The 22,124-nt window shown below is 36.5% G+C and overlaps 1 protein-coding gene across 2 annotated transcripts in view; it reads left to right on the top strand.

The window, feature by feature from the left end:
* Window positions 1-22,124, top strand: part of LOC150094754 (AP-1 complex subunit sigma-2-like) — a 130,118-nt gene that overhangs the window by 73,074 nt on the left and 34,920 nt on the right. For both annotated transcript variants that reach the window (XM_090410980.1, XM_090410981.1), the window contains exon 4: window positions 591-728. In XM_090410980.1, the coding sequence (XP_090267106.1) occupies window positions 591-728 (138 nt within the window). The remainder of the gene's footprint in view (window positions 1-590; window positions 729-22,124) is intronic.

Raw genomic sequence — 22,124 nt, 5'->3', positions numbered from 1 at the left:
TTCGCTAATGTATTGTATGCTCTCTTACTACTACTACAGTGATTACATAACATTAAATATTTCACAAATAAGAACAACAAAATATTTAAGCTACTTCTTCAACTTTTTGATTACGTATACAGTTAAATATAAAATAACACTTTACATTACACCATATATATTTGGTTATACAATATTCTATACATTTTATTATTCTATAAATTAATAATAGGTCAGGTTTTAAATAAATATTTAATTAGTAATTCTTAATCAAGGAATAATAAACAATTTTATATAAACATGATTAATATTTAATAAGCAATGTTAAATGTGAATGAAAAATAATAAATTACATAACATAGCTTCATTCACAATTTAACACTAGACTAGCTAATTCACCTTCAACTGAAACCTTATATGAAGTCCTGTTCCTATACAGGATTTAAACCTAGGTCTTTCCAGCCAAAGGACATCATCATTACTGACTGAGCTATGGATGATCTTTGATTTTTGATAGTAAAATTTGTTAAGTAATGAACAAAAAAGTATTGTTTTTATTTTCTTTTTGTAGTGAGTTTTTTTTTTTTTTTTACAAAATAATTTTGTTATAGGTATGTGAACTGGACATAATCTTCAACTTTGAGAAAGCCTATTTCATTCTCGATGAATTACTTTTGGGAGGTGAAATACAAGAAACAAGTAAGAAAAATATTCTAAAAGCAATAGCTGCTCAGGATCTTTTACAAGAGGTAATTATTTCTATATAATCTTAAAAGTTATACATTACCAGCCTAAGGGTCATATAAACTGCAATTTAGTCTATAATATATAGGAGTGGAGCTATACAAGAAGTAATGATTGTAGTCAAATTTACATCTGCTGAGCCAGATATCATAAATGCAGTCTGTGATGAGAGTGACATCTGTTTACTCTGTAATACCTGCAATTTACATAATGTTCTTCTGTCTTCAAGCTGTAATTGAATTCTTAGTAAGAGAACAGTTAGAATTTAGATATCTGTGGATGAACTTTGTCTTGATATATGTATATGTTCATCTTTTTTTGACTGACTGAAACTAAGAAAATAGATAACAAGTTAATTTAATTTAGCACATAATATGTTTCGTCAAAACGACTTCTTCAAGTAACACTTAAACAAATTAAAAAAAAAAAAACCATAAAAACAATGTGCCATTATAATAACATACTTGTAAACTGAAGTTAAGTTTGAATTGTCATTATAGTCCATTCTGTAGTTCTATTGTTGTGCAAATGTGAACATCTGAGTTCATGCATATGCTAGTATCTAATGGCAGAGCTATGCAAGTCAGGAAGACTATAACTGAGGTTGCTGTTGATGTGAGAAGGGTCTAGGACAATTTCTTTGGATTCAACTATGCGCTGTTCTATTTCATTGTGATAAATATAAACATTTGATGTTACGTTCCAATCTACTCCGTGTTGGCAGCCTTCATTGTTTGTGTTCACTGAAAATAAGACGTGACTTGAGAGTCTGATTCTGTTGTATGAAATGTCTCTCTGATGTTCCTCTAGACATAGGAGGATTGACTTCTCATTCAGGCCACAGTATGGCCTCCCACAATCACATATTATTTTATATACACCGAGCCGAGGAACTGAAGATAGTTATGAGCTTGTTTTGGGTGGCTAAGAACTGACCTTAGTTTTGGAAGAGTTGAAAAACACATTTTTATATTAAATTTTTTCAAAATTCTTCCTAGTTTCCAGGAGAGTGAACTGATGTATGGTAAAGAAATATAACCCTTGGGGTTGTTAGGGATCTCTGTGTTGTTTCGAGGGCACTGGTATAGTTGCCTCTTAATGTTTTTGGAAGATAATCCATTATTTAAGAAAGTTCTCTCTAGATTTTTTAGTTCTTCTTTATCGGATAATAGTGAGCGAGCACGATGAGCCAATGTAGAAATGATACCTAACTTTTATGAGGGATAGTCATGTGAGAATGCATGTAGGTATCTATCCATGTGTGTTGATTTCCTGAAGATTGAGATCCTTAAAGAATCAGGCATCTTAGTAAGCTTCATGTCTAGAAATGAAAGGGAACCATTTTGTTCAATCTCGACGGTAAATTTGATGTCTTGGTGGAAGTTGTTTAAATGATTTGGGAAGATGTGAAGATTCTCTACACCATGTTCCCAAATAAAAAATATATCGTCCACATAGCGGAGCCATGTCTAGGTTTTAATGTTGCTTTAGAGATGGCTTTTTCCTCGAAATCCTTGAAGAAAATGTTGGCCAGTATTGGCTTAATATAAATTTTCTCTTCAAATTTAAAATACCCTGAACTAATGCAGTATTGAGAGGAAAGCAAAAATCTTAAAATTCGGGGTATTTTAAGTTCGAATGGCTACTCTTTCTTTTCCTTGATTGTCATTGCTTGAATATAGCATTTTGTATTTATTGCTCAGAAAGATCTCCCAGTTTTTGTCTTTTTTGTTTTGGTCACCCCTATTATGTCGATCTGGTACTTATCTAATTCCTCAACTAGCTCCATTTCTTTGCTGCTCAGACTTCTTATGTTGATAGTACTGATCTTTAACTCTGGTGATGTTGAGTTGGAGTGTGTTTTCAGATTTGTTCCAGTAGCTGACTTTTTGCTGTTTGCCCTGGTTCTCTGGTGAAAATAATGGGGGGGGGGGAGATGTTTTCACTTTGTTTAACTGGGTGACGCCCCAGCTAGCATGGAATTCTGTCATGTTATACCATCATTTTGTATTTTGGTTTAAGCCAATAAGAATACAGTTTGGTTGGCTAAATCCCAAATTGCCAGCCCATCCTCTTTCGTTCAGTATCCAGGTAGATACCTAACAGGGTGCACCACGAGAAGGTGAGGATTGGACATTAGGTCAGAAGACCTGGTCGGTTCTCCACATTCCTTTAAAGGCTATGTGGAGGTCTCCTCTCAGTTATACAGCTTTGACCCTTAAGCTCCTCCTCACAGTTTTCATTTACACTTTTTTTTTTTTTTCTGGAACCAATCTACTGTGTAAATGGAGAATTTGTGCGTGCGTGCACACAAACGAATGCATGCACCTGAAGAAAGCTGAAACTAGTTGTGCTATTAAACTTTGTTTTCATTTTTCTCGGTTTCTAGTCATATATATATATATGTATTATTCTTTATCCTAATTTTATTTAATTTTGAACTTGTTGGAATATTAACATGAGTGCTGAAAGAATGTGCCAAATAGTTAGTTGTGTCCTGACCACTTCAGTCTCAGCACAATCATAATTCGTAATGAGTAGAAGGAAAGCAATTTAATTTTATTATACAAATGTGGAGCTAGGACTGATGCAACAAATTATAGACAGATCAGTATCTCTGGTAATGAAGAGGCTAGTTAGGAATTACATCTAAAGGTTGGTGGGCGGTACTAAGATCCGTTACGGAAGGCAGTTTAGTTTTGTTAAAGGTGTGCCTTCCTTTAGCATTTTGTTCATATTTTATAGTAGTGACTGCAGATTTAGATATGGAGCATGGATACACCATGATTCTTCTGAATTTTGCCAAAGCATTTGACAGGATTCCATACAGGTTGTTTTACAAATGCTAAAGAATGGCTATGCAAAATAAACTTGTGGCATGGATAGTTGAGTGGTTTACTGACAGAGTGGTTCATGGAGGTGCTTCAGAGTCGTAGTGAAAGGAGGCAACCTGTGCTGTATCAGAGGATTTTGTAATTGGACATTGTTGTTTAACTTGTATGTTAATGATATTGGTAGTGATCTAGAGGGCATCAGCAAATAATCATATTTTCTGATGATGCTAAGTTGGGAGGGATGATAAAGAACATCATTGATGTACAATTTCTACAAGTTGAATTGAACATATTATTTATATATATATATACAAAAAGCATTGTGATTTCAATGCTGCTAATTGTCATCATCATACATATCAAGGATTTAGGCCTAGTATGGCCTGTTCCGGCCTTAGAAGTCATCGTTGAATTGTTTAAGAGGACGTCCTGGTTTTCTTTTTCCTAATGGCTTGTACTTTAAGGCTTGTTTCGGTAATCTTTCTGTTTTCATTCTTTGAACGTGTAGAGTTGCAGAGTTGTGAATGATTGGAATGCCTTGCCTGTGGTGTCTGTTTGAACACATTCAAAGCACGGTGTGATGAGCTGTGTGTGATAAAAGGACTTCCCAGGTGAGTCTTTGACTCCATGAGGTCTTGGGGTAATAATAATAATTAGTTACCTTGTCAACGGATCGTACTATAAAAATGAAAATTCTCTGAAATAACTCCTGAGGAATTTGGGATTTCCAAGCCGAATACCCAGCTCTCTCCACAACAGCAGTGAAAAGTTTGTTACAGTTTTCAACATCATACTTCTGTGAGCTCGGTTTCTCAATATAAAAACCAAAAAGCGTGAGTGAAAGACTTGCTAATATAGGCAAAGAGATGAGGGTAGCTATATCACATATTAGATCTGATATTGCTGAAATCTGCAAAAGCCGACAAACTCAAGTATCGCATTAAAATAAGTTCCATTATTATAAAAGGGCAAGTCTATGCATATTTTTATTGTTAGTTTTAATGATTTTGGTGTTCCCCAAATTTTTATTATAATCAAAAGTGTTCCATGACTTTGAAAAGGTTAAGAGCCACTTGTCTAGATAATTAAATTGGCTGACTTTCTTAACAGATGTTAGGATACAGGAATGTCACCCAAGTGCTTCAAATTTAACATTGTTAAAAAAAAATAAAAATAAAAAATCTCAATATCTACAAGCATGCTGGTTTTGCTCTGCTACGGGAACAGATTGCTGTTACATGCACTATCCTCACTGCTACCAATGCAGCCATCAGCTTATTGCCTTCAGAGCTCTCAGTTATTCTCAACACAACTCCGTACCATTCTCTTTGATATTTCAGAAGCCTCTGCTCCGAAAGAATTTTTTTTTTAAATAAATAAGCACACAAAAAGTACAACAATCTTTTGGATTCTAAACCAGTGCCTCTAGTTCAACCTCTTCATACAGTAGCTAACCTGTCATCAAAAAAGACTTTAAAAAAAGCTATTAGCACCATATGTCTCAGCCACAATTTTGCCATTGCACCAAAACAACTATTGGCCAGACCAATAGTTGTTTTGGTGCAATGGTTGTTGAACAATAATGTTCAACATCGAATGTGGAATCCATAGCTTGGCTCCAGAGATAGCTAACAACAGTAAGCTTGACATCACCAGCATTCTTTATAGATCTTCGCTTCTTAAAAGAAATTGTCATCCTGCCAACTCATTGCCCTCAAGAAACTATGCAAAGGTTTCTTGAGGGAAATGAGTAATAGTAAGAGTAACTATGCTAATACTCTTGCTACTCTCACTGGGCCACATCCAGTGTAAAAAAAAATTACGCATTTTAAAGCTTCCATTGAGAATGTTAAATAATGCAGATATATTAGTTAGCTTCTGATATCACCTCACTGTTCACCAGCATTCCCAGTATAGGTCATTGCCAGAGAAGTTGATAAGGAAAGTGCTGCTGTTATTCTTAATGCACAGTGAATACACTAGAAAAATGGATATCATTCTTAGAGACTGTTCCACCTATAGACTTTTAGATTGCAATCCCACTAATTCTCAGTTCAAAAAATTAAAAAAAAAGTCTACTCCAAAAAGCTTCTTCTTGGGCTCCTGAAATCACAAAAAAACTCAAACCCTTCAGTTCTTCCCCCCCCCAGATATATAGTTTGCTCAGTTCATAAACCCAATTCCCCTCCCCACCCAAGACCTGTAGTAGATGTTACTGATTCCCCATGCTGTAAATTAGCAAAACTGTTAGTGAATACTCTTACTACTCTCACCAGGCTGCATCCAATGTAAAAAAAACTATGCATTTTAAAGCTTCCATTGAAAATGTAATGTTAAATAATGCTGATATATTAGTTAGCTTCTGATATCACCTCACATTTCACCAGCATTCCTTAAATGACACCTTATCACTTATAAAAAAAAATGTTTCTCCTCTTAATATCAGTGACCTCTTTTCCTTTGCTATCCATTCCTGTTGTTTTTCTTGGAAGAACAAAATTGGTACCTCTATTTCTGGTATCCCTCTCATCCCCCCCCTTACCAATTTTTTCAGTTATTTTAAAAAAACAATTTAAATATTTTGAAAAGCAAGCTCTCGACTCAGTGTCTCCCCTCCCCAACCTTCTACCTAGTTAAGATACGTGGATATGTTCAATATTTGGCCTCATGGCTCAGACACATTACTCTTTCCTCTCTCACCTCAATGGCCTTTACTCTAGAATCCAATTTACAATGGAAAAAGAAACTAATAATAGTCTAGCCTTTATAGACACCTTAATAACACACTTACTAATGGTAACCTGTCATTTTCAGTATGCAGAAAACTCACTCACACAGGCAGACCCACAAACTTTCCCATCACCCCTTCTCAACAATATGGTATCATTAAAACACTAACTATTAGAGCCTGTAACCTTTGTTCCAATGAGACCTCTCTTGCAAAAATACTTAACCATATACACCATGCTTCTTATTTAATGTACTATCTACATTTCCCACAGTATCAAAAAGCAAATCAATCCTCAGCCTTCTCTTCAGAAGGATTTTAGTAATGCTATTACCACCCCTATGTCTGAGGCACATCAGAAAAATAGCCAAAATCTTAAAGAAATACACCATCTTCGCAGCTTTCAGACCCCATTTAAAACTAGCTACCTTTTTTCTGCCCTACTAAGGACCAGCTGCCTCCTATATCAGTTCCTGGGGTGTATATAGTTTCCTTTTCCTGCATGATGGCCTGCTATGGACACAGGAAAATCATCTGCATGGTAGAAAATTAAAAAAAAAAAAAAAAGCATCTGCAATTATGACTATGGTCAATCAAGCCTTGCAGACCTTGTGGATATGGCTCGTAGAATCAATTAGAATAAGACCACCATGCTCCATTGTAGTAAATGTAGAAGAGAAAGACTATTTTTAGAACCTGTAGCTGCTTCTCAAAAAATCAGCTTAATTTGAATAAATATGGTTGCATAAATCATGTTGGAGGTTTAATGGAGTATTTAAAGCACTTGGAAAGGATTTAAATTATTTCAATGCTTCCAATATTTCGCCTTAGTCTTCAGGGAGTACAAACTAACACTTGTAACACACACACACACAAAAAAGTAACACTATGCTAAATGTGAAACACACTGATATAACAATAGAGGTTTATGAGCATTTATAGGAGGCCTAGGTTGTAAATTAGGATCTCTGAGAGTTAATTTTTCCCCAAATTTGGAAGTTTATTGCTTCTATATTTATGTAAATTCAGTTGATTTCAGAGGGCAGCTGGAGATTCCAGAAACAGTCTTTCTTTTTTAAATTTACTCTTGATGGTGCATGGCATTTTTTTCCCCCAGAAGATCCTATGAGTGGTATCCTGTGTATAGTCTTCAAGACCAGATTGACCATAGGCCTGATTACAGATGTATTTTTTGTGCTTATCTATGCGGATGGTTGGTGATCTACCTGTCTGTCCAAAGTATTCCAACTTGCAGGAGCAGAGAACTTTATATACTTCAGAGAGAGAAGGGAGCTGATCTCTAGCATAATGAATATGGGTAGCAAGTTTTCAGGTAGGGCTTGAAAACTGTGCAGAGGCTTGTATTTTTTTAAAGACATGGCTATTTTTTGAGAATTACCCAGAAAGTAGGGGATGGCATTCCTAAACTCCTTTGGAAGAGATGGTCGTGGACTGGGGGAAGGATTGATTATTTTTATTTATTTTTAATTTCTGTAACTAATTTCTGTCATTGGATAGGAAGCTGTTGTGTATATGATTGAGTTCTGAATTTACACTTGGAGGATTGCATAAAACTTACCAACATATGGGAAACACTAATACTTTGAGCTGTTTCACTCCATTAAGCCTTGAACAGTGGTTCTTCATGCACTTAAGCCTTAACACATAGGTGGTCGGGATTGGTAAGTGTTAAGAATAGGTAACCAGGAAATGTTATTAGTGGATCCCCAAAGAAAGATATGATAAGTATTTAAATACTGTCTAATATGTAAGATCTAAGTGCTTCTCAGTATGTAGAGAGTATGATGAATTTGTTACTACTGAACAGTGTTAGTGAATCTTCAAGGGGGAGTATTATTATTATCAAAGACTTCCCGTGAGTTAAGGACTTATTGAGGAGGCCAGACATCACCCACACCAACTATCATACTTTATCTTAAAGTCAGACAAACTGTTTTGGTTACTCACTGTTTTGTAAGAGAAAAATCTAGCCTTCATCCCTTTTCTTCACTGTACAGAAACTGCACTTTCACAGATGTCCTCTCTTGTTTTCTCTCTCCACCTTCTATATAATGAAAAATTTTTTCAACAGATATCTGATAACACTCATTCAGAAGTTTATAGGTTTCTATCATATCACCTCTTTTTCTCATGTAATATATATCTCCTGGTCACCTTCAAAGGAATTTCCCCCCTGCATGGAACATACCTGTTCCAATGTTCCTTCCATGTGTGGTATAGCAGGATTGGAAGTCCTCTTCTATTTATTTATGGCCTCTGTCATAGCTCTTTGGATGTTTTCGGCCATCTCGGAATTGGTATTTTTCATCTTGTTCTTGAGTTTGGGGAAAAGAAAAAAGTTACATGGAGACAAGTCAGGCAAGTATGGAGGGTGTTCCAACACTGGAATGCATTTGTCTAAATACTCTTAATTGTCATTGCAGAATGCATGTGCTCATAATGCAAAATCCAGTCATTTGTAATCTCTAGACACCCATAAGACACATTTTTTGTAACCATTCAAAGATTTCTTTGCAGTAAATTTGATTGACAGTTGTTCCAGGTAGTACAAATTCTCAGTGGACCACACTATGGCTATTGAAAAAAAGATGACAATCACAGTTTTCGTTTTAGACTTACTCATGTGCGAGTTCTTCAGTCTTGGAGAATTTTTCATGTGCCACTCCAAACTTTGGCATTTTGTTTTAGGATCATACTTGGAAAAACCAGCTCTTGTCCCCATTAATAACACAATCTAAAAAATTGGGTTTGGTTTGAAGTTCTGTGGAAACATTGTTGCAGTTATCTTTTTGATCATCACTGAGATTTTTTGAAACCATCTTAGCACAGATCTTTCACATTTCCAAATCTTAAGTTGAAAGCTTGTGAATAGGGAAACAGTTAATATGCAATTCTTCTGAGATTATTTGGAGCATTAAATGTCGATCTTTGCAGATGCAGCACCATACTCACTTGATGTTGTTGTTCATTCTGTTGTGGCAGGCCACCCTGTATGTTGCTCGTCATCTATGCTTTCTCTCCCTTCCATAAACATCTTGTGCCATTTAAACACTTTTGCCCATTTAATTTTATCTGATGTTTCGGTAGCACTATGGTTCAGTGTAATACTAAATTTAATCACACAACATTGTTCTATATTTTGCTTCTCCATTTTCTATTTTACTAAAACACAATAACTTGTCAGGTGTTTACCCTACCTTGAGAAACTGGTACTGTCACTCTAACATTATAAAAAAAAAAAAAAAATCTCATTCCAACAAATCACCTTCCATTTGCTCTCTTTTCTCAAAAGCCATAGAGAAGGCCATTAACAGCCAACTTCTTCATGACCTGTAAGTACACCAACATGGATTACATCGCTCATGATCCATACCTGATCTTTTAGCCTTCATCTCCCACTTTCAGACTTGAGGTTCAGAGAAACTGCAGTTGCTCTTGACAGATTAGGCACAGATGTCTGTTCATCAAACTAGCATCCTTATCTGTCTTCTTCCCTTTGCATTTGGGTTGCCAAACTTCATCACTCACTACGTGTTGTTCCTACTAATGCAGGAATATCTCAGGACTGTACTTCACCTACTCTCTTCCTCTATTACAACCTGAAACATAAAGATATTCAGTGGAATGGCATCATTTCAATTCACTGCAAAAGATGTTATTCAAAAGACAGCTTATGGGCAAAATTATGTCAGCCATATTCTAAAACAGATATGAGATTTTCCTTGTGATCTTTATGATGAAATCAGAATGGTACATGAAGACATTGCAGAAATTGAAAAAATGCATTCCGTTGATTTCAGCCCACCAGAAATATGAATGATATCACCCTTCTGTACAGCATTGTCTGACCTCATACTAATTTGTGTTTACAAGGGATGCAATTTCAACATTTGGATGGAGTGATCTTCCCTGTCCTTAGTGTGGATCTGGTTGCTTCTGACTACCTGTTTCATCCTTTGAGGGATGCATTCTGAGGATACCATTTTGTAGATGATGATGACGACCTGAAACAAGCTGTTTGTGAAGACCTTTGATGTTGGAATAAAAGATAAAAGGAGTTGGAATATAGTATCTCACTCAATGATGACAGAAGTATGTGAAGTGTGATGTATGAGTGTATTGGGTTGATATACAGTGTTTCACTCAGTGCGTAGAAAATGATACTTTGTTGAAAAATGATAGAATACTCACAAAAGATGGAGGATTAATTCATGTAAAACAATTTTGAAATTATATTTTTTGATAAACAGGAGCATTACTTTTTTTCATCACTCCTTGGCAAAATCCAAGACATTAGGATTAATGTTCAGTATATATACTGTATATATTATTTATTATTACATGACACCTCTAAGGAGTCCAAGGACTCATAGTGAGAGGGCACTTTACTCCACTGTTGGATTAAGATGTTGATTATAATTTCATCAGGACATTCAAGGAATCACTGGAGATATTAAGAAACTCGAATCAGTTCAACAACAAACATGGAATTGTTTTACATCTGATCTGATCTTATTTCATCAAAAACATAGCAGAATTTTGAACATTCATAGATCTCAGACATTAGGCATTACTGTGCTAGATACCATTTACTTTATTTATTCGTATGGAGTTCCCTCCCTTTTCTCCCCTGTCCTTATTGGGGCGAATTGAGCCCCCTCGTGGGGTTTAAGTATTTATGGCTGTAGATCTGTGTTTGTTCACGGGGACGGTTTGCCTGCTTGTGGGATGAAAAACCCCAGATAAACTGGGGGAAAAAGCCCTGCTCTCCATGCCCAAGACCGGCTAACTTGGCTATGGCTGAGGAAGATCCTTAAGCTCCTCACATCAGCGACAGGAATCGAACCCAAGCCACTCCTTCCCCAGGCATATGGTTGCAAAGCGTAAAGCCACTAGGCTAACTGCACAGATGCTAGACACCATGATACATCATGAATCTTGCATTTGCAACATTGTTGATCTATTTTAAATGTACCATCAAATTAATTTCACTCTGCTGAGGTTTACAATAGTTTATGCACATGAAATTAGTTGAAGTCTTAAATAAATTGTGATTTTGTTCAGCCAGTATCTTCCATGTGGTAAATATGCTGAGCATTAATTCTATACATTTTTCATCTATATTTTGGAATAAAAGATTTGGTTCGGTGAATTTTAAGATGGACTGTAAAGCGGTTTTGGTTAGTAGTGGCTCTTGTTTTAATGATTTTGGCAGAGAGTGGAGGAATAATAGTGGCCAATTCAGCAGAGCACTGTCCATGAAAGTATCTGTAGAAGAGGCACAAGACAGAAACTGAACGTCTATGAGAGTGGGATTGAAGTGGGTCTGTGAGAGAGAGGGATCATTTCAGCTTCCAATAAGTCTCTGAAGCTCAAACTCCAGAGTTTTATGGTATATCTATTTCTCTTATCTATCTTTGCTGTTACTTACTCTGATATACAATATGAACAAATTGCTAAAATAAGATCTACTTGTGAGTCCGCGCGGTTAGCCTAGTGGCTATGCACATCGTAACCATATGCCTGGGGAAGGAGTGTCCTAGGTTCGATTCCCGTCAGTGACGTGAGGAGCTGAAGGATCTTCCTCAGCCATAGCCAAGTTAGCCAGTCTTGGGCGTGGACAGCAGGGTTTTTTCCTCAGTTTATTCTGGGGTTTTTCATCCCGCAAAGCAGGCAAACTGACCTTGAGAACTTAACACTACAGGCCATAGGATATACCGGGGCATAGGGCTGACCACCTTATCCTGTAAACGGATTGAGGTCCGATGATCAATGAACCCTCGACACTGCAAGGTAAAAGAGGGTATAAAGAAGATGATGATGAAGAAGATGAGATCTACTTGTAAGAAAGCCATGATATAGAGGAACAAAATGTTATGTCATCTCTGGATGTGGAAACCAAATGAAATTATCTTGCCCCTCTTCTACTCTTGGTAACTGGGCTCATGTGGAGACATAAGTGGAATAACTAAGTCGGAAGCATTTCTAAATCCTTTTTACATTCCTTCAGCACACTTTACCATGCCATCCCACTACTGTGTTCATAATAACTGATTTATTTCTAAAGCATTTTGACACTTTTGTACCTTTCATATTCTCATATTCACTAAGGTTATTCTTCCATTGTCATTTTTCCTTTTGCAAAAAAAAAAAAAAAAAAAAAAAAATAGCTAAACAACAAAAGGAAATCTGTCTCCATCATTGTCAGATTTTGCTTTGTCATCATAGATGTCAAACTCCCCTGGCCGAGTTTTCATACTGTTTCTGATCATTGCTCTTCTTCCTGTATTGTATCCACATTTCCTTTTCATGCAGTTTTTTTTTTTTTTTTTTGCTTGTCTTATTCACCAAGACACTGTTTTATTCTCCTTCTTAGTGTATTGTAATCACCAACCATAATTTCACATATGCTTTTTTTTTCTTTTTTTTATTCAGAGCTCTTATATGATTTGCCTCCTCCCAACTCAAAACTGCATGATTAATCTCTATTTGGATCAAAATAGTCACTTCTTATTTATATATGGATTCTCAGATGCTATTATGAGATCCAACATACCTACACCATAAGCTCTTTCTATCACTTGCTGCTTAAGGAGGTTATTTCTTAGTAACTTAGTCTCCTATGGAGGTGAAAGGATTTTTCATCTCTTGAAACAAGAGTAAACTTTGCAAAGAATACTTGCAGTTAACAGCCTGTAACTATAAATTCTTCTTTCCTTTGTCTAACATACTTTCTCCTCCTCCCACTCTGTATCCTGATAGTTGAAATCATCCATGATGCTAGTCTTTGTATCCATAAGATTTACCTATCTCTGCAAAACCTTGGTTGAGTTTAATTCATTTGCAACCACTAGCAGTTCACTCTTTCACAGGTGCTTATCTTACCTGAACATATTGTAACCATCATATTGCAACTCAAAAATATCCTATTTTCAGGAGAGATAGTATAATTTTGTTGAATTGTAAGGAAGCTATTGCAATTACAATTATGATATTTGGGTATAATGAAATTTATGTTCAATGAAAATGCCTTTGGTGACTTTTGTGAAGAATTATCACTTAAGGATTCCAGGACCACTCAGAAAGATGATTTTTTGAGTTGTGACAGTATTTTTCTAGGCAGTGTGATATACCGTTATTGTAAGAATATCCTCTTCTCACTGTTTACTGATGCTAAAAATTCATTGCCTTCATTCCTGATGCATATAAAAGTAATTCTTAAAACATGACTTGTTCAAATAAGCAGCCTGAATTGATTCATTAGCCAAATTTCGTACTTCACTACCACAATTATTTTCTTGTCTGTCAAAACTGGTCTTGGTGCCATCCCTTCATGCTGCCTCTGAGCATCTAAACACTAGATCTATTCTCTAAGTACTCGTCATTTCTATTATCTAAAACATCCCATTCATCAGCATACTGCACATAACTTCTCCTGCACTGTCTACACATTAAATCATTTGCAATCAAAATTTCCATCTCTGAGTTCACTCACTCATTTCATACCTTGGCAACAAGCTCACAGTCTTTAACTCCTTTACTCTTCTTTTTCACTTCAACACCTCCTCAGCTTGTCATAATCATCTGCTTTGTAATTCCACATATATCCCTTCCTAACAGAAAATTCTGCATGTGTGACAATCTCCCAGGTCAAGACTAATGGTCACTCTCTCTCAAGTGGAGCCAGCATAGCTAGATTGGTTACTGTTAAGTTCCATGAGGTTATGACCAGATCCAGCACTCTTGAACCTCATGTCCCCTCCATTTCGTACTGTCTACAGTATTTATTTCTTAGCAACTGTATAAATTTCATTTCCTTCCCTCTCCATGACCATTCCTTCTCTGTGGTTGAAATCCCCCATAATAATTACTCATCTTGCACTTGTACTAATTTGCCAGTGCATGCCAATTACATTCATCTCTGAATTATTGCAATGACCAATTGTATGTATTTGTATATATTTATTGTATAATTGTATATATGTTCCTTCCTTACCATTGATGGTACAGTAGCCGTGAGTCCCCTTTTTTCAGGGGGCGGGTATGGTACCATCTAGTCTCCCCAAATTTTATTCAGGCTCTAGAACCGGCACAGGCTACGAATCAGGCCTATAGTTGGGTCAGTATTCCTGGCTGTATTCTGTGTGTGTTCACGAGACCGGTTTGCCTGCTTGCGTGATGAAAAATCCCAGATAAACTGGCGGAAAAAACCCTGCCGCCCACACCCAAGACTGGCTAACTTGGCTATGGCTGAGGAAGATCCTTAAGCTCTTCGTGTCGTCGATGGGAATCAAACCTAGGACACTCCTTCCCCAGGCGTATGGTTGCGAAGCGCAAAGCTACTAGGCTAACTGCACAGACTGTATATATGTTGACCTCTTATCTCACATCAGATGGCCTCAAATGAAGTGCCTTCTGCATCCCTTTCCTGATATACTTCTACTCTTTTTGGCTTCAATTCTTCTGCTCTCTAGCAAACCTCCCCCCTCCCTATCCTCTTCCTTCTGTCCTCCCTGAAGATATTATATCCTTTGCATTCTATTCCTATGATTATGTCATCCTCAGTGAACCAAGTTTCACTAATGCTTATAACTTTTGGCCAAGTTGAGCTAACTTTTGCCAAAAACTCCATGCCCCTTATTTCAAATACTACTGGCATATGTATACATAAATTGCAATACCTCCTTCATCCCACAACCTCCATTACACCTTGTTGCTTAGCCCACTAAAGTTAAGAGCTTGAGAGTTACTTCAGTATCATTTGATCACTATCCCACCTACCAACCTCTAGGTTTCCTGCACCCCCCCCCAAACATTCTAGTTTCCCTAATGTTTCCCTTTCAAACTCTCACTGAACAATATTTTCTCAAGACTCTTGATCCCAAATTCATTCACATGCAATCTTTTCACCTTGTATAAATCTTCCTTCCATCAAATTCACTCCACACATCCATAAACTCTACACATTCCTTCTGCACAATCTGTGCATTGACTCATTCTCGATCATAGCTCCATCTCAGCTCACTTCTATCATGTGGCTACAGACTCACAACTGTTGTTTTCTCACTCTTCTTTTTCACATATACTAGCAACTCTTTCATATCTTCCCACATATCACAGTTGTCACCTGCTAAATCATTTGTACCAGCCAAGATAAACACCTTCATGCTCTGCATCTTATGGCATCACTAACATCTTTAATTTTGGGTCCAGGGGAAAATGATTTTGTCACACTTTTTTCAAGTACTCCTCTTATCAGTGAATCATCATCATCATACAAAATTTGATCCTTATTCTTACACTTTTACTCTTTCGTACTCTGTTTTCAATTCCCTTGCATTTCCCCCTTTTTTTCACTTGTGTCATACCATTCGCTAGACATTTCTCCAACCATTCAATCTAGTGTTTTGTTCTGTGGAGAACTCCAAGTAAATGCACTATCTTTTCCATTACCATTTTGTCATTCTCTTCATTTTCACCATTATATTCATGCAACATCGACCTCACCATCACATTTTCATGCCTTTCAACTCACTGCTGTTATTTTCACTCTCCTCCACTTTTGGCATTTTCTCTCAAAGCACACTAGATTCACCCACCAATTTTGTTTCTCCTTCCATAAGTCTGTCATTCTGCAGCAAACAAATCGCACATGTTGAAATCCCCCCACACACACACGTTGTTGTATGCACTGGCACCAAGCATGAAACACAATACAGCATACAGTAAAGCAAAAATAAAAGCTTTAAAACCACACAAGGAAACAACCCTGACAATGAAACAAACACTCATAAATGTTCTAAAAAGAACTAGTTATTGATCTCTAAATACTTTTTTAAAAAAATCACATTCAGTGCAGTCCTTCTTCTGCAGTTAATCCCATAATAATGAAAAAGTGATGCAAGATTTGAAAACTAAGTTGGAAATGAAGCAACGAACTGAAGAGAATGGTAGATATGTATGGAAGAGCAAAGAAGACTGGAATGAATGATGGCCATAAGAAAGAGATAACAAATGACTTGTGAGTGGTGGTGGTGTATGGATATTCGATTATTAGATGCGTGATGAACAGGGGGAAGTATGAGGTTTGTTTTCTAGAATGTGTAGACTGATTGAGGCATTGAGTATGAAGAGTAAGTGAGGAAAAGAGTTGCTAGTGGCAGTAGTGTTGCGACATTTCTTATAATATTTATCTCTCTACTTATTTGTTATAATACGTTTGTACTCTAATCGTTTAGATTAACTTCTATTGTTTTATATCTTTCCTTTATCCTACCAGCTACACCATTTATATTGAGACTTTTTCTTATCTTGTTTGCTTTTTCTTTACTGAATTAGTTATTTACCCTTTATCTACCCTTTCTTAACTAATCCAACATCCTATCTTTCTTAAATTCAAAACTTGTCTAACACTGTACCTTACTTATACACATTTATCCCTTATAATTTAAACTCTACAATCAAAATTCTCTCCTTCAGTGCTTTGCAGTCCTATTGGTCTCTCTATGTCCTAAACAAACAATCTGAAGAAGTTCACCCTATAAGTATTAACACATTTATATTTATGCTGCGCCAGCTGATACCTAGGTAGAAAGGATTCTTGTTCAGGGTGACTCCTTTAGAGAGTTGATGATTATTTGATCAAGCATAAATTTATCTCCCCCTCGCTTGTCCTTTTCTTTCTTACAGTCGCGACTTACTTATTGCATTAGTATTCATGGGTTTATCCCGCTTGGTTCATTGTTATTTTTATGAGCAGTAGTTTTGAATTCATATAATATAGGCAGATCAGGCAAGTACATGAATGAAACAATTTAATTAGCTTTAAGGTGATACACTATAATACATTTCAAAACAGGATAATATGGTTGCACTCAACTCAGATCAAAAGCTCTAATTAACTTGTACTTATCACACATATTAAATCTTAGTAACCTTAAATACAATCATAAAATACAATTCATAGATTATCATTAAGTCATTCGGATACACGTGGCTATCAGTGAACACATCAGCACAATTACACTTTTAGTTTAACACGATCTTGTATCTATTCAGCCTCTTGGGCAAACAATTCTTAACACTGTCTCAGACACGTATCTAGTTGTAGGCTACTCTTACAGTTCTTTAAGTTCAGTCCAATTTAAACGTTCACACAGGAAATTCACTCTCTTCTTACGTCTGGAATTAGTATTTCAAAAATCTACATTACCATTTCTGTCCTTGAACTCTTAAAACTTGTTCCCGCCTTGTCTAATCATCAAGGCCTTCAAATGTAATAGCTTTGGAGGATATCTTCCATAGATCTGTGCGAGTAGAATCTCCGAGGGAAACATGGGAGGTGGCACGGTAACGTCGCCTTGAATGGATGGCTCAATTTAGTCCCTCTGTCGTACGACAACATCACAGCTATCCTAGAACACGGACATAGCTTGGCCCAATACGAATGCTACGACGGACGAACTAAGTGCCTTCCGCGACTGGCCAGGGACTTCCCTCCTACGACGAGCAGGACCACTCCGAGAGATCAGGAATCCAGGGAAAAAAAAGATCTCGAATCTTCATGCAAGGCCTTTTTGTTTCATTTTCTCCTCTCGTTAAATCTCGATATTTGCGACATGCACCAACTCGGTCACCTATGTCCGCGTCAATCTCATTAGCTCCCTCTGTTATTTTTCGCACGTGTGTCTGCCTCCTATTCCTGGAAGATGCTTAGGTTTCCCTTTCCAATACTTTCATAATGCAGGACGGTAAAAGTGACCTTTGAACCCTGACTCGCAGACTTTACTATTTCAGTGCAAGAGGCTGGTTTTCCAAACGGATTTTGCCAGCTTACATGGATTTCTATTATCAGGCCCACACTTAATACAGATTATATTTAAACACTTTATACAATTTTATACAATTCCTTAAACTTTATCTTGACTTGTGTTCACAAACAATTTATTTTTTCTATTGCCAACGTTCCATGTTCTCTGCCTGAGTAGAATTAATGTCGTGACCTGAATATTTTAATATAAACCTTTTTAATGCTTATTCAGGACACAACAATAGGAATGAATGACTTGGTTGCAAACAAAGAGAATATAAGAATGAATATTAGAAGATTGTTGAGGAGAATAAAATATAATAGTGTGGAAGGAATGGTAGTCAGTGTGTTGCTCATTCATGACTGATGAGTTGAGGTGGAAAGCATATATCATGAATGGTGTGTTAGCAGAAATGTGTGAAGAGAAAGGAGTGTAGTTGTGAATGTTGCGATAAGTTTGAGTGATAAATAACTGCATAAGAGTGAGACTGTATTTGAATGGTTTTGATGGTAGTCATCTGGAGCGGCTGTTGCTGGAAAGGCAAGTAATGACTGTAGATAATGAATATGAGCAAACAAACCTGTAGTACATTAATATTTTTGTTGGAAGTTTTTTCCCACTTGGTTAGACTGTAAATTATATATTTAGTTGAATCCTTTATCCAAGTGTAAGCAAACAAAGTTTGTGCCTGAAGTATCTTCAGGACTGGGGCAACTTGTGGGGCAAAGGTGGACAGAGTTCTGATCACTTTCCTTAATATCCATAATGCAAAGCACATCTCCTTGCAGACATGTATAATGCTATGCATTATGGAAAGGGTCACTACCCAGACCGGTTTCGACCTTTATTGAGGTCTCTTCATTGGGAGCCAGACCCAGAGATGATACCAAAGTTGAAGCAATGCAGAAGTCATATTTCCATATGCCACTTGCCAAAAGGTGTCATACCTTATTATTAAATTACTCTGGATTGGAGAAAGATGTTGGAAGTTTTTTCCCCGCTTGGTTAGACTATAAATTATTGGGTTGGCAAATAAGTTCATTCGGTTTTTCAGAGTGGAATGAAACACATTTTATTTAACATACAATATATATTTAGTTTAATCCTTTTTCCAAGTGTAAGCAAACAAAGTTTGCACCTGAAGTGGCTTTTGGAGGTTGAAGCTTGACTTGATGGTGGGGTTTTGCTTACCACTGCTGAGTTTAATGGAGTAATGAGTATAAAGATCCTTTGCATTACTTATTAAGGTTAGGATGATCTGAAGAATTGCCTAGTTTTTAGAGATGACCTTTTACTTATAAGGTCCCTGGGAAGTAGAGCAGTTCTGTCTTGGTAGTAGGTGTTTTGCCTGTTATTGGGTGAAGCCACTGCTGAATTTCCTGCCCTGGAGTAATTCAGGTCAGGAATGATGTGTTTAGGCATAGTACTTTTGAGTCTCTCATTGAGATTAAGAGTGATGCTGTAGATCTCAGAGTTTTTGGAGAGGTACCACTCATTTTAACAGTACCTGAATAAAGATCGAGATCATTCTGGATAGTTGCCTTTCCCATAATGCAAAGCTCTCATCCTATAGGGGATGTATCAGAGGCAAGGCATAGCTAGGGGGAGGCAGAGGGGACGGTCCGCCTTGGGCGGCACTTTGAACCTTTTGAACTTTTTTCGAGTTAATTCTAAAATACAGTCTCGAGAACTCATTTCCAAATGTTGTATTACTACTGCGAATTTTCCTCACAATTGCTGTAAGTGTTTCTAGTTGTGAGAGCAGTTTTTCTAAATAAAATTTATTAAGAATTACATGTATTACTATGAAATAGACTTCACCAATGTCATCGACGATTTTGCTAACAGAAAAGCAAGAAAAATAACATTTTTAGAATGTTGAAATTAAAGTTTTACTTCCAAAATAAACATAGTGTTTTAATTTATTTCCCTACGTTTTGACTTTTTGTAGTATTTTTGGTGTGTATTGAGAGGGAGCGGAAAACTCAGGGACCACCCTGGGCGGCAAAAGCTCTAGCTACACCACTGGGATGTATAATGCTGTGCATTATGAGATGCTAAGGCAATTAACGTGACTTCACAAGCCTTGATGTATAAGTAGCCAAGTTGTGAAGATAATTCATCCTCCCCAAAATTTCTTCACTTATTCATGAATGAAGGATTAAAGAAGAATATAATTTCTTGGCATCTTTAATTTAATTTATAAGCATGTGGAAAAACTCGGCATCCGTTACCAGACGTTTAATAGAGACATGGGTGGTAGACATAGTATAATATTTTAAATAATTAATATAATAATTAATTATTAATATTATTTTATTATAACCACCCACTAGGTAGCATCTGGCACGTGGCTCAGCTCTGTAAATAGGATTAACATTCTTTGTTGTAGCTTCACCTTCTCATTATGCTGATGCACTGATAATGACCAATTAGTTTCTACTTGAAATATTTGCAGTAATAAAATTACTATATTCTTGTGAATACAGATGTATAATAAAAATAAAAAATACCCCCTATATATTTCTCTCAGTATATCATGAGCATCATTCAGGGAAAAAGCAGAAGAATTGGCTACAACATCTAAATTACTGAACACAAGAATGAGTCATACAACATATACATATTTCCATGTGTCTCAATAGCAGCTGTATAAGTAGAATGAAAACTCCTACTTCTCTGGAATTCTAATATGGTTTCCTCATGCTTGTACAGCTGTGACTGAGACACACAGAAGTATGCATATGCTGTATGATTTATTCTTGTGTCCATATTCTTCTGCTTTCTCCCTGTATGATGCTCATGATATATTAAAAATATATGAGAGTTAAACATTTAACCACTTAGATTATATTTGGTCATTCAAATATATAATTAAATTGAAATATGCATTGATCTTTTATTGACCATGATTTATAAACATCTAATACCAACAAGTTTAAATTAAAGAGATATTACATCCCATATCGTTTCTTAGCCGAATAAGAAACTCAAAGAGTTTCATGCCAAATATAGAAACTATATAAAGTTCGGTGATTCCAAGTGTAAGCAAATACCTGGATACTGCAGCAACTGACCATTTAGGTATTGCAAGCTGAGGCGACTCATATCAAAGGTGGAGCAAGCTCCGATCACTATTCTTGATATTTACCCATAATGTGAACTTAGCTCCTAGGAGATGTATTATTGTTCTACATTATGAGAGAAGGTCACTACCCAGACCGGTTTCAGCGTTTATTGAGGTCTCATCGGTGAGTAGGTAGACCTAGTTAATAATACCAAGTTTGTAACGAACAGAACTTAATATCAAGAATAGTGATCGGAACTTGCTCCACCTTTGATATGAGTTGCCTCAGCTTGCAATACCTAAAGGGGTCAGTTGCTGCAGTATTCGGGTATTTGCTTACCCTTGGAATCACCGAACTTTATATAGTTTCTATATTCGGCATGAAACTCTTTGAGTTTCTTATTCGGCTAAGAAACGATATGGGATGTAATATCCATTTAACTTAAATAAGTTATGTCGCCGAATTGAAGCCTTTGGCTCTTCATATAATTAGTAATTTATTAGGACACCTCTTGGCAATTCTCATAGAAGGGATGTAAGTTCTGTTCTTCTGTTCACTACAAACATGGTATTATTAACTAGGTCTACCTACTCACTGATGAGACCTCAATAAAGGTTGAAACCGGTCTGGGTAGTGACCTTCTCTCATAATGTAGAACAATAATACATCTCCTAGGAGCTAAGTTCACATTATGGGTAAATATCAAGAATAGTGATCGGAGCTTGCTCCACCTTTGATATGAGTCGCCTCAGCTTGCACTACCTAAAGGGTCATTTGCTGCAGTATCCAGGTATTTGCTTACGATTGGATTCGCCGAACTTTATATAGTTTCTATATTCGGCATGAAACTCTTTGAGTTTCTTATTCGGCTAAGAAACGATATGGGAATGTAATATCCCTTTAACTTAAATAAGTTATGTCGCCGAATTGAAGCCTTTGG

Source organism: Typopeltis vanoorti, chromosome 21 (assembly GCF_054136105.1).
Source record: "Typopeltis vanoorti isolate ZY-2024b chromosome 21, IOZ_Tvanoo_1.0, whole genome shotgun sequence".
NCBI classification, from domain to species: domain Eukaryota; kingdom Metazoa; phylum Arthropoda; class Arachnida; order Uropygi; family Thelyphonidae; genus Typopeltis; species Typopeltis vanoorti.
The sequence above is the reverse complement of the archived record's forward strand: the minus strand, read 5'-3'. Positions and strand labels throughout refer to the sequence as shown.